Source organism: Lucilia cuprina, chromosome 2 (genome assembly GCF_022045245.1).
Source record: "Lucilia cuprina isolate Lc7/37 chromosome 2, ASM2204524v1, whole genome shotgun sequence".
In the NCBI taxonomy this organism is placed as follows: domain Eukaryota; kingdom Metazoa; phylum Arthropoda; class Insecta; order Diptera; family Calliphoridae; genus Lucilia; species Lucilia cuprina.
Genome location: NC_060950.1, coordinates 24,087,071 through 24,101,453, shown reverse-complemented (window position 1 = coordinate 24,101,453; position 14,383 = coordinate 24,087,071). Strand labels below are relative to the sequence as shown.

General features: G+C 33.3%; 1 protein-coding gene across 1 annotated transcript; it reads left to right on the top strand.

The window, feature by feature from the left end:
• The first annotated feature begins 8,217 nt into the window (after positions 1-8,217).
• Positions 8,218-9,597, top strand: LOC111688096. Its single transcript, XM_046949103.1, has one exon. It carries the CDS (start codon positions 8,218-8,220, stop codon positions 9,595-9,597), a length of 1,380 nt encoding a protein of 459 aa, XP_046805059.1.
• Positions 9,598-14,383: the final 4,786 nt, after the last annotated feature.

The window sequence follows — 14,383 nt, the reverse complement described above, 5'->3', positions numbered from 1 at the left end:
ACATGGATTGAGCCGGTCCATGTACAAGCACTTTGCTGAAGTACATGAGCTATCTAATCTCTGGCCATTGCTTAACTTCCTAGATGTAAAATATCACATTTACAACCACGCAAATGGGATGACCTCTGTTGATTTGGCAACAGCAACTAGAGACGTATGCTGTAGACCGAAGTACGAATCAATCAAATAACCCGAGACTTTGTTGTTACTAGCAGGGACACACTGTGGTAATTCTGATATGAACAGAGTATACTCTGAAGATATCTGGACAAGGAAGGAAAATTCATTGGTATCATTTGTATATGATACCTTTCATCCAACATCAGACAACCTAGCACACTTCCCATTTATCCGACGGGTGGGGTAAGGCCCGCATACCCCACATTCGTCCCGTACATTCCAACGCTTAGTCCCATAGTCACTCCTCTGTGGGGTATCTGTTGTTTCAGCAACAGCACCGTCCTTATCCCGAAATATTGACTTTACCTTATATCAGTCCTTGAACCGCTACTCACTCTTCCCACGAATTTGGGTTTAAACCACGTGGATCTCGAAGGAACCCTAACCAACTGACCAGCCAGGACATAGTCCTGCGGGCAACTGGCCACCCGTTGTACCAGATTGTATGGTTCTCTGGCACTACCTAGTGAATGTAAGGGACATCCTTTTCTTTTCATCTGTCTTAGTAGTCCTCGATCTCTGCCCTTGTTAATGAGGTGCGTGGTGTTGCAAGTGTCAGACTTCTTAAAGGATACAGCAACTTTATATTTTTAATGTTATCTATGTCGTTTGAAACTTCATTAAAACAATCTAGAGTTTCATACAATAATTATACAAAAACATGTATACGTGTAGGATGAACTCTATTATTATTTGTAATTAAATAAGCTTTCCTAATGAACTTGTAAGCGAACTTCTTACTATACAATGTCTATAAAGAAAACTTCAAATTCAAGTCATTTTTACTTTCATACAAATTTTGATAATTTCAAATCTGCCCTGTCTAATCATTTGATCCTTGTTAAAATATATGGCGATCTCGAACGTTCATTTGTTTTTCTAAAATATTTAATAAGTTTAAATCGGCCCACTTATAAAAAGATAAAATCGGCCCACTTATATTAGGTTTTACTACAAGTAGTGAAATAAGTTTAAATAGGTTTTAGCTAACTCCTTTTAATGTAAGTTTTTGCTGGGCACTACAGAATATACATAAATATTTATGTTAACATTTCTCATAAAAAAATAAAACTAAATGCGTATCACCAACCAAATAACAAACTAAACATACCTATTATGCCACAACACAAACAATGAAAACAAACAAATTTTCAACAAGATTTTCAAGTACTACAAAATGTCAGACATTTGTCAAGTGAAGTTTATTTTCTCTTTTTAACGTTTTTTTGTACTTTTTTATTTTATTAAACTTTAACAAAAAATTTATAATTAAAAGAAATTTAAAATAATTTTTAAAAACCTTTGAAGTTTTCTCTCGACAAAAAAAAACGTTTTAATGAATAAGTAGATGACAAGTTATTAATGTCATCAAAGTCTTGACAGAGTACTATCAGAATGTTATGAATTTTAATCAAATGTCAAATGTATTGTCAAAGCAAGTACTTACCACTTTCAATACTGGGTCAATTTTTCCGTTAACTAACGGTCTTCTTAGAAAAATTGGTACATGATATTGATGATGTAAAACATATGTTCGTAAAAGCTTTACCACCCGCTGTATAGCACATGTCTTTATATCTTGGAAACACCCCTCAGTTTTTAGCCTTCGATTTATGTACTTTGTCAAAATGTGACAGTTTTATCTGTCATACAGCTTTAATCATCAAAACGCCTTTTCTTTAAAATTGACTTTTAACACTATACCCGTGGTCGTCGGTTTTTGTACTTTGATCTCTTTGTTTTTTTTGGTTTGTAATGGAGTAAAGTCTTTTACATATTTTGTGAAAGATGTTGTGATTCCTCATTATTCAAATTGAATATACTGTTATCAGTTTAGGAACTACTGTTACACCATTTCTAAAAAAAATTATATAAATAATATTCGTTGGAATTGAAAAACGTCTTCGATTATTGTTATATAACGTATGAATGATGAGTGAATTAGTCGGCTTACATTTTTATTATAAAAATTGCAATTATTTGTAGTGAAATTAGTCCAGCGATCTAACATATGTAAAAGACCGTTTGAAGCCCATCAACCCGTTAGTCCTGTTCTGTGTACTGTTTCTTGTTTACCTGTTTATGCTCTCCCTTCATAGTCTCTTTAAGAGGGTATTCCATTTCAGGGTCACGGAAATTCGGATTATCCCAGGGGACACCATGTGGATGTTCTCCTCGTCAGTCTCGTAGTTTGTTTGTTTGTTTGTTTGTTTGTTAGCTAGTTAGTTAGTTAGTTAGTTAGTTAGTTAGTTAGTTAGTTAGTTAGTTACTTACTTACTTAGTTAATTAATTAGTTAATTAGTTAGTTAATTAATTAGTTAGTTAGTTAGTTAGTTAGTTAGTTAGTTAGTTAGTTAGTTAGTTAGTTAGTTAGTTAGTTAGTTAGTTAGTTAGTTAGTTAGTTAGTTAGTTAGGTAGTTAGTTAGTTACTTAGTTAGTTACTTGGTTAGTTGGTTAGTTAGTTAGTTACTTAGTTAGTTACTTAGTTAGTTAGATAGATAGATAGATAGATAGATAGATAGATAGATAGATAGATAGATAGATAGATAGATAGATAGATAGATAGATAGATGATAGATAGATAGATAGATAGATAGATAGATAGATAGATAGATAGATAGATAGATAGATAGATAGATAGATAGATAGATAGATAGATAGATAGATAGATAGATAGATAGATAGATAGGTAGATGGATAGATAGATAGATAGATAGATAGATAGATAGATAGATAGATAGATAGATAGATAGATAGATAGATAGATAGATAGATAGATAGATAGATAGATAGATAGATAGATAGATAGATAGATAGATAGAAAGATAGATAGATAGATAGATAGTAAGTTTGTTTGTTAGTTAATTAGTTAATTACTTAGTTAATTAGTTAGTTAGTTAGTTGGTTAGTTAGTTAGTTAGTTACCTAGTTAGTTAGTTAGTTAGTTAGTTAGTTAGTTAGTTAGTTAGTTAGTTAGTTAGTTAGTTATTTAGTTAGTTAGATAGATAGATAGATAGATAGATAGATAGATAGATAGATAGATATATAGATAGATAGATAGATAGATAGATAGATAGATAGATAGATAGATAGATAGATAGATAGATAGATAGATAGATAGATAGATAGATAGATAGATAGATAGATAGCTAGATAGATAGATAGATAGATAGATAGATAGATAGATAGATAGATAGATAGATAGATAGATAGATAGATAGATAGATAGATAGATAGATAGATAGATAGATAGATAGATAGATAGATAGATAGATAGATAGATAGATAGATAGATAGATAGATAGTTAGTAAGTTAGTTAGTTAGTTCGTTAATTTAAAATGCATCTTTTTATAAAAGTTTGCCCCGTATTCATGAAGATAATCGCTTATTTTAGGTTTGGACCCCTGCATAGTTTCTAAATCTTTTAATAATATTTTTGGGGAAACAGTGTCTCTTTAACAATTTCAACTTATCAATTCGTTAGTCATCCTTATTGCATTAAAATAATGAATATAAACCAAACAACTTCCTTATTTTGTTTATTCCTGCCGGCCTCATCCTGTACAAGCACTTCTGGAGCATTATCATTTCATTATTGTATTTCGGATATCAAGTGAACAAATGTTGTTTGTGTGTCTGTGTAGTTTTTTTTTTATTTTTTTTCCAACGTTTCTTCCTTGTCGATTTTATCATCATCCGAATAAAATTATGCGTTTACCACTTCTTAAATGTGAATTGTATAAAGTCCTTGGCTTTTTGTTGTGTTTGTGTAAGGATGTGCCAGTGTATTGTCTGATTGAGAAAGAACTTTGATGTTTATTTAATGTTTCCACTTTGATGACCAGTTAAGTGTTATGATTCCGATTTTTGTTTGTTTCTTGTTTTTTTTGACAAAAAAAAACAAAAACCATTAAATGAGGTCCTTATGTATTCTATTTGCAAATTGAAAAAAAGTTATATATAATATCTATTTTTGCATCTTCCGGTGTCTTTGTTTGTTTAACTAACTAGTATGTATAACACCCTTAAATACATATTAATGTACGTAAAAATGTTGTATCAAAAACTTTTCAATATACAAATGGGTATAAGGTTGTTTCGGAATCTTATTCGATTTTAAGAAGATCTATAGATCGCCTAAAATACATTCCAGTTATTTCAAATAAACAAATTACATTAGGAATACGTTATAAGGGAGTTACTTTAATTAAATATTTTAAATATAAATATTATTTTGCTAGAGATTGCATGTAAATTGTCAATTATGTTTAAATCATAATTTGTAAATAAATAAATTGTTTATATAAGCTAAACAAACTATATCATTTCAAATAATGAAATATTATATAGTATTGGCTAAAATTATTAGTACATTTATTGTTATATATTTTAAACTAACATTCCTAAACCTAACTATATTAGGAGAAACTAAAGCCAATTTCTTAGGATTCTGTTAGGTTTTGTCCTTTTTCTGAATCAAAGAGTTCGACCTATAATAGCCAACATAAAGGACTATCAGAAAATCATACTTCTGTTTATATTTATTTTGATATTGATAAATATATGATCGCTCTGAAATCTGGGCAGACCATCACAAGAAAGTTGTACTGAATACAACTTATTAGTTTGAAACAGTTGATATGCACTTCACATACGACATTTTACGCTTCGGATTGTCGCAATTTTTCTTCAGTGGTAGTTTTGGTAGTTGTGTAGTCTGTCAGTACTAAGGTTATAGATTCACTCCCACCATCGATTCTGGAAAGCACATTAAACGATAATGACATAGCTGTAATTTATCAAATCGGATAAGTTAATTGTTTGCATTAAAATATGTGGATCCTACAATCAACTCTAAAAAGGAGAGCTCAACATGTCCGATAATGGCCTAGGATATCAGATAAGTCATATGTTTGCATTAAAATATGTGGATCAAAAGGTGAGAAATCGACTGATGGATTCAACTCCCACCATCAACTCCAAAAAGAAGAGCCCAACATGTCCGATAATAGCCTAGGATATCGGATAAGTCAAATGTTTGCATTCAAATATGAGGATCTTAAGGTGATACATCGACCAATATACCAGACATTTCGAATCTGGCCTAAAGCTTATTTAACGTTGTTATTGAGACTATTGACTATATTGAGACTATTGCTAACATTTTATGGAAACAAATTACCACGTATCTCCAGGGTGATCTGTTTAAACCACTGGCTGACTTATAACCTGATCACTTTAGTATTATTAATCATTCTCTTCTACTATCTTTCTTTACATATTATACAAAGAGACATTTAAGTCCCAAATAATGCTTGACTACTGGCAATAATGAGTCTGTAAAACCTAACCTAGTATAATCAAACTACTATAGTAGTATGTACTTGGTGACAAAATGAAATCTAAAACCGTATTGTTATGTAAGAAAGCTTTAACTAAATACTTTCCCAGTGGTAAGGTGTACAACATATGGGTAACAGGTCTTTCGGGAGTAGTCGGCAACGAAAGCTTTAAAGGGAAAAAAGTATAAGGTAGTAAACCTGATTAACACATAACCATTTGACGCAACTTAAGCTGAATTAAAACTATGGGTGAGAGAGAATCCTAAAAGGCCTTTTGGACTAATGAAATGGCGGATAGAACTACAATGATCCTATGGCGGGACCCTGAAGAGAGCAAGACGAAAAATCTCTTCAAAATGAGCAAGTCTGATATAAGTATGATGGTCTGTACCTATTCTGAGTTAAAAAGAAGGATTACGAGCTCATCTTTACAAATTAGAACGTGCGGATTCAGGCGAATGTAGAGTACGTAGAGAAGACAGTGAAACTCTGAAGCATTTTCTTTGCCACTGTCAGGCATTTGTCAAAGTTAGATCCAAGTATCTTGTAAGTGATTTTTTCCGGAAATAACATTTCTCACTAACACTGATTAGAAAATTCTTAAGTGTTTCGTCCAGGAAACTGATTTTCTGAAAAATAATATATTCAGTGACCCTTACCTTACATTATGACCGTAATTACAAATTTTACTAAAATCGACCACGACTTAACAAGTTTGAAAACAATTGATGTTTCCTTTGGAATGATTACTAAACACATTTACAACACAAGTCCCAGGACTTAGCAGTATGTAATTCCTAGTGAAAAAAGTAATAACCTGATTGTGTTTAAATTAAACTGTTGGGGACCTGCTTGTATTAAATCCGTTGTCAATAGTGAGTTTACCACGTTCGTTAACTTTTAGGCAACGGATGTGTATAAAATTTAGATTAATGTATATATTCCTCTGGTCGCGATATTGATATCGATATCAAGCTCTAACTACTGTTGACAGACCTCATTCATGCGAAGGACAGTCTCGAGAATGAGTCACCTAAGAATCACAAAAATGTCTTTTGCTATGAAGAAAATTTTTTATCATTGTAGATATGTATTACATTAATAAATCGTATACAACACTTTTATTAAAAAAATGTTATTAAAAACATCTTTTTCAAACATACAAGTATGTTAACAAGAGCAACGGGAGAAATAATTACAATAGGAATAAGGAGGAACCAAATACAAACGTACATACATACATATATACCTAAATGCCACGGGAGGCTGCCTTTAGTAAAGGTGCGTTTTTTATGTGAAAACAAAAAAAAATCCATCAAAAATATTCTATACGCTAAAAAATCAGCAACAAATGCTGCAAGCAAACAAATAACAAATACATACAAATGTACATACATACATACAAAAAATATAATAAAAAGAAAACAAACACAATTAATGACAAACAAATGCAACATGCTGACTAAGTACGCGCCCCCATTAAAAGGATAATACAATGAACAGCGAGAAAAAAAAATCATTTTAGGATACCATTGTTAAGGATCCAAACAATACAATAGATGCTTACAACAAACACACATTTACAAAAAAAAAAACAGAATGAAACAAAAAAGAGTGTTGTAAGCACAAAACATGCAACACATGCATTTAACCAAATGGGTTTGATAGTGTTGTTCTTGTTGGTTTTTTCGTATGTTGTAAGTATAATAATGGATGATGATACATGATTGCAAAATAATTGCAAAGTACAGCAAAAAATTCTATCTAAGAGAATAAGCAAAGCTGAAAAGAATGGAATAAAAATACAAGTACAAAAAAATAAATAGATGAATTAAAAAGAAAAACTTTTTACTGTTGTTGTTTTTTGAGAACAGAGAAATGATGTCAAGATTTAAAGATAGGTCACAACCTTTTTGATATCATTCACATCATCTGAATCTCTCGATATTAATCTGATGGCAGAAACCCTACAGCAACAATAGAACGACCAACAACAACACCATCACTGACATCGTCAGCAATATCAATGGTTTCTTCATTAAAAGATGAGCATGTATTTTACACAGTCTTAAGTAGTTCAAGATACTACTTAATATGAAAATAAAAAAACATTAATAAAGAAAAGCATTTTCTTTCCTTTGAGGAAAAGAAATTTTAAAAAAACAAAACTGCTAAAAACATCTTCACACTTTTAAAAGCATTTCTGCATGAAAAATTTTGTTTAGTGTATTAACAAAAGTATTAACTGCTAAAATGATTAAATAGAACCACACTGCTTCATTAAAAGAATATTGAAATGGGAAATTAATAGTCTATGTCTAGTCTATGGTCTACTCAATAGTCTAGTCTATAGTCCGGTCGGTAGTTTAGTCTATAGTCTAGTCTATAGTCTAGTCTATAGTCTAGTCTATAGTCTAGTCTATAGTCTAGTCTATAGTCTAGTCTATAGTCTAGTCTATAGTCTAGTCTATAGTCTAGTCTATAGTCTAGTCTATAGTCTAGTCTATAGTCTAGTCTATAGTCTAGTCTATAGTCTAGTCTATAGTCTAGTCTATAGTCTAGTCTATAGTCTAGTCTATAGTCTAGTCTATAGTCTAGTCTATAGTCTAGTCTATAGTCTAGTCTATAGTCTAGTCTATAGTCTAGTCTATAGTCTAGTCAATAGCAACAGTGCATAAAGGGGACATTGTGATTATGATGGGTGATTTTAACGCTCAGGTTGGCTCGGAGAATGTCAATGTGGAAAGCACAATGGGCAGGCATGGCTTAGGACGACTAACGGAGAATGGGAAAATGTTTCTGGAAACCTGCAGGACTAATAATCTTGTCATTGGCGGTACGCTATTTCCCTATCCAAGAGTACACAAAGTCACCTGGGTATCCCCTGATTGTCGCACGGAAAATCAGATAGACCACATAACTATCAGCAGAAAATGGCGCGGCTCGTTATTGGATGTGCGCAACAAACGAGGTGCCGATATTGCTAGCGATCACCACCTACTAGTTGCTACTGTGCGAATAAAAATCACGGCTATAAGAACGAACAACACTGTATTTCAGAGGAGATTCAATGTGGCAAAGCTGAAAACCCCTGAAATCGCCAACCTATTCAGTAACGAATTATCAGGATGTGCCTCAATTAATAGGGAAACCCAAACATGGCAACATGTCCGGGAAATTTTCACTAAGTCAGCGGAAAAACACCTGGGGTTTAAGACTACTGGTAGAAGGGAATGGATTAGCGATACCAAGTGGAACTTAATTCAGCAGAGGAAAGTCGCAAAGAACGCTGTGCATACCAGTAAAACACGCTCTAATAAAGCCACTCAACAGCATCTTTACACGCGCCTTAATTCTGAGGTGAAACGCAGTGCTCGGAAGGATAAACGCAATTGGACAAACAATATAGCGAATGAACTTCAGGCAGCGGCTGAAACCCATCGTCTAAAGGACCTGTATATAACTGTTAACAAGCTGACAAATAGGAAATTATCGACCGGAAAACCTTTAAGGAACGATGCGTGGGAACTTATAACATCTAAAACTCAACAGGTTACACTTTGGGAGAGTTTTTACTCCGGCATGCTATCAACACCTACTGCTCAATGTCAACCCATTTGCGAATGTGCTTCACATACACCAAATACCAGCATCTCTACTGATTGCCCTGGAATAAGTGAAATTAGCAACTCGATACGATCCCTTAAACCAAACAAATCTCCTGGTTTGGATAAAATTTCTCCGGAACTTCTTACAGCCGACCGAACAACTAGTGCACGATTGCTAGAACCCATTATTAGGGCATTTTGGACCCATGAATCCCTGCCGGATGAGCTGTCTGATGGAGTCATCATAAATCTTCCCAAAAAGGGTGATTTGACCAACAGAAAGAATTGGAGAGGCATAACCTTGCTAAGCATGGTAAATAAGGTAATTGCACATATTATAAACAATAGACTATCGACAACAATTTCCCAATCTCTCAGAAATGAGCAAGCTGGTTTTCGCTCCGGTAAATCATGTGTTGACCAAGTTAACAGTCTTAGGATTATAGTTAAGCAATTGAAAAACTAATTCGGCTAATCAAAGCCCTGTACAGGAATGCCGCTTGCCGTGTGCTGCATGAAGGACATCTGAGCGACTTGTTGCATAAGGCAACAAGTCGTCATAATAGAGGCATTATGTGGGGCTTACAAGGACGGTTGGAGGACCTAGATTATGCCGATGATATATGTCTACTTAGCCACTCATTCTCAGAGATGCAGTCTAAAATTTCTACCATCAGTGACATTGCAAAATTGGTTGGGCTAAAGATAAATATACCCAAAACAAAATCGCTCCGCATTAATAGCAACACAGATCGACGTTTCTTCGTAGATGAACAAGATATTGAAGATGTTAAGTCCTTCTGCTACTTGGGTAGCACAATTGATACTACTGGTGGCTCAGCAGCGGATATATCCAGTCGCATAAATAAGGCACGGAATGCATTTGCACAGTTAAACCAGGTTTGGAAATCTTCCAACATTTCGAGACAAACCAAGATAAAATTGTTTAACTCCAACATAAAATCAACCCTGTTGTACGGCTGCGAAACCTGGAACATGGCACCACGTGACGTGCAAAGTCTTCAGGTATTTCTCAACAAATGCCTCCGCAAGATCTTACGTATTTTCTGGCCCGTAACAATATCCAACCACCAACTTTGGATAGAGGCAAACCAGCAGAATATTAAAACAGAAATAATTAAGCGGAAATGGAGCTGGATAGGTCACACCCTTCGTAAACCAAACGATGATATTGCCAAGAAATGCCTAGACTGGAACCCGCAGGGTAGCAGACGAGCAGGGAGACCAGCGCACACCTGGAAGCGGCAACTAATAACAGAACTCTCGAGACTGCGCATGAAGTGGAATGAAGTCAAACACAGAGCCGAAGATCGATATTATTGGAACCAACTTGTTATGGCCCTATGCTCCCCTGAGGAGTGAAAGGAACATATATATATAGTCTAGTCTATAGTCTATTCTATAGTCTATTCTGTAGTCTAGTCTGTAGTCTAGTCTATAGTGTAGTCTATAGTCTAGTCTATAGTCTAGTCTATAGTCTAGTCTATAGTCTAGTCTATAGTCTAGTCTATAGTCTAGTCTATAGTCTAGTCTATAGTCTAGTCTATAGTCTAGTCTATAGTCTAGTCTATAGTCTAGTCTATAGTCTAGTCTATAGTCTAGTCTATAGTCTAGTCTATAGTCTATATTGCCCCGAAGGCTTGTAAAAAAACGATATCGTAGAACTTATACAGAATAAATCCTGATTAACAAATATATGACAATGTACCACATATCAAAAATTGTCAGTTAGTCCCTTTCCAAATTCATCATATTTCATTAATCTTTGCAATATTTTCTTGCACTTAACAATCTCTCAATATTTAGGCCTTATTTTTTACAAAATATCCGGAAGAGATTATTTGGCTATAGATATATTTATGAAATTAACTCATGCTCGAGTACTTTTTTATTATAAATATACGATTTTTAATTGTTCTAAAAGTACAAATATCACGCTCATAATGTGTTGATTCCGATCTACTTTTAGGGGTGAGTAGTTACATCATCATTCTTATCAACATTCATCAGATGCATTCTTCTATTGTTTTGAAATGAACACACTGAAAAATCAGACCATCGAGTATTCAGTCCTCTTTTCGCATTATGGTACGTGGAGGTGATAACGATTATGCTTGTTTAAACGTTTTAGATGTGTTTGTGTGTGTTTTTTTTCTCAATTAGGTCTTATAAATTTTACATTTTTTTGTTGTTGTAATAAGTATCCTTTATGATTTCGTTCGTTCGTTCATTCATTCATCCTCCTTAAAGCTAAACAATAGAATTGGATTAAAAATTGTTTCTTATCTCTTGTTACGTAAACGTTGTTAAACTGTCAGTTATTATTTATTAATAATACTTGGTTGTATTCAATATTGTTGCTTAGAGAGTTCAGGCGAGTATTATTTATAATGCACTTAGTCATGCATGCTGTAATTTATTCTTTCATGCATTCATTCATATTTTGCACATTTTATAGAGCATTTTTTTGATTTAATGTCAAGATTAGTTAAAAAAGGACAAATTTTTGAAAATGTGACACATTTTTTTTTTTGGGAAGTTGAACAAGTGTTTTATTCTAAGAAATCTTTGGTTTTGGAGTAAATTGATACGCTGGATAAAGTGGGAATTAATGCAGTCATAAATGTATTAATATGTCAATGAACTTGTGCTTTTGAACATATGGCTGGAAAATGTCTACCGATATCATATACATAGTATATATGCTAGTATAGGTTGCCTTATGTACATATAAGGAACTGGACGAAAAATTTGCTAAAAGCTATTTCTTCTTGTTGTTGTGAATAGAGGCATGCTAAAAGAGCATTCGTATAATCTACCTTATGGAAACTTTTTGAAAATTAAATTCTTGTTAAAATCTGTTCTTATTGTTGTGGCCTGTTATAACTCCCAAATCAAGACTCTGATTAACGTATCTGAACTTTCTTTTTCAAAATACCAATAACGAAAAACTAGGAAACAAACATTGAGTTATGAAGCACTGCCTACACGATCACATGTACAAGGTTTATTACTTGTAAGGCATTTTTTCTGGGTATGGTCTCCTTCGTAATTAAACTTTAAAATATCAGCCATGGAATTTGTAATTTATAGGAAAATAAGGAATTCACAACAGTTCTTTTAAAACTTAACCTGCCACTTGTGGTGGCCCCTAGCCACCTGACTACCCAGGTGACCTACCATTTTAAGATGGGCTTGTCTTACGAGGAAGTCAATCGTCACTCTAAACCCTACAAAGAGACAGTAAAGAGAAGATTGCCTCCGCTCTCGCTTACAAATGGGACACTAAAGTGACGACTGTCTTCATTCTCGATTACAAAGAGTTTATTTGTGACGAAAGACGAAAAAATACGAATTGGAGTCAGCCAGGTGATAAAATATTAATGGAACTAAAATTAAAAATTTCAAATGTCTACTCTCTAGAATACTATGGGACAATAATGTGACGATTGACCCGAAAGATATAAATTTGAGTCAACCAGATGGTGGCATATTAGTAGAAAGTAATAAACATTTCTTCAAAAGATGGGTAAAATAACTACTTTCGGAAGTACAAAAAAAAAACTACTTTTAAGAGTATAATACTTGAGGATAGTGAAGAGATGACTGTCTCCGCTTCCACTTAAAAAGAGGACACTAAAGTGACGACTGTCTTCATTCTCGATTACAAAGAGTACATTCGTGACGAATGACCCAAAACATACGAATTACGATCATTCAGGTGGTTAACTATTAGTGGAAATTACTGTCTTTTTCGTATGCATTGACTCTTTGTCGAACTGCTGGGTTAAGCTCCCTCTCACGAAGGTGAAGGGTGCTTTACAGAGATACAAGCCGATGTAAAATAATCGGCGGCGGCGGCGCAATCATTTTAGGTCGGCGGCGGCGGCTTATTATAGATAATATCAGCGGCGGCTAAATTGTCGGCTCAATTTAAACATTTCTTCAGCAATTAACCTTATAAGCATTTATTATATTGAAAAATCTCTGTATAATAAGTCTGTTATATAGAAACCTGTTTCTATATAAGAAAAATGAACATTTATAATAGTTTTCACAATTTTAATATTAGCACAATATTGTGTGGCAACCCTTTTCAATTTGCAATAATATTTTAAAATAGTGGCAACTCCGTTCATATTGGTGAATTTATTTTCCGAAATACATTTGTGATTCCAATCTTTATCAGCGGCTACGTTTAAGCCGTCTTAGCTTTTGATCCGAAAGAAGACGGCGGCGGCTTGGAAAATTTTACAGGCAGCCAGCCGCCACTGATTTCAGCCGTTTCGGCTTGTATCTGTGGTCTCCTCCCGAAAATCACTAAAACGCATATAAATAACTCATTACCAAATAACGATATCCATACACAGAGTGGCACAAATATTACTTTTATATACAGAAAAGATACTGTTAATTTATTTAAAAATCGGTCCATTATTGGTTGTAGTTCCGAAAATCACTTAAACGTTAATATTTCATTAAAGTATAAAAATTTCGTAATAAAATTCGACTTGAATATGTTTTTATACATATAAATCATTTTGATGAATTTTTTTTTTCCAAATCGGTCCATAATTGGTCATAGCTCCCATATAAGATCCACTTCCGAAAATCACTTAAACACACATTTTTAATTTTAAAATAAATCTATCATGATAATCACAATTCAAAACTTTTTTTACAACGACAAGATCTAACCCATAATAAGTCATAGTACAGCACGTGATCCATATCAGAAACTCGCTTAATATAATTCTTTATGGACCAAATCAAAATAAGTTTTAGATATACATAAATTTTAGTACCCTCAGTACGGAAACACAATGCTTGCTGGTGGAGAGTATTTAAGAGTCTAACTTGTTTTAAGTTATTTTATATATTATTTACATTTTAATAATTTTACAACCCTCTTATAAAAATCACAGCATGATATGAGTTAAGTAATTTTGACACCATTTAAGGAAAGACCCACATACCCACCAACAATATTCCACACTCCACTCCACCATTATAGCAATTAATTAACAAGGCCACAAAATAAAATTTATCGTAATATAAAATGTAAAAATTAGATCAAATTTGTCTATTAGCGTGTCATGTGTGAGTATAAAATATTTGTTGTATTAATAAAGACGATGAAGCAGCCACTTAATAAAAATAAAGTTTTAACAAGACAATAATTTAAACGACAAGTAGTTAACACTTCACACCCTCATCCACCACAAAAAAAA

Bases quoted from the DNA above. Each gene is read 5' to 3' on its own strand.
- LOC111688096 (XM_046949103.1), top strand. From the start codon at position 8,218: ATGATGGGTGATTTTAACGCTCAGGTTGGCTCGGAGAATGTCAATGTG.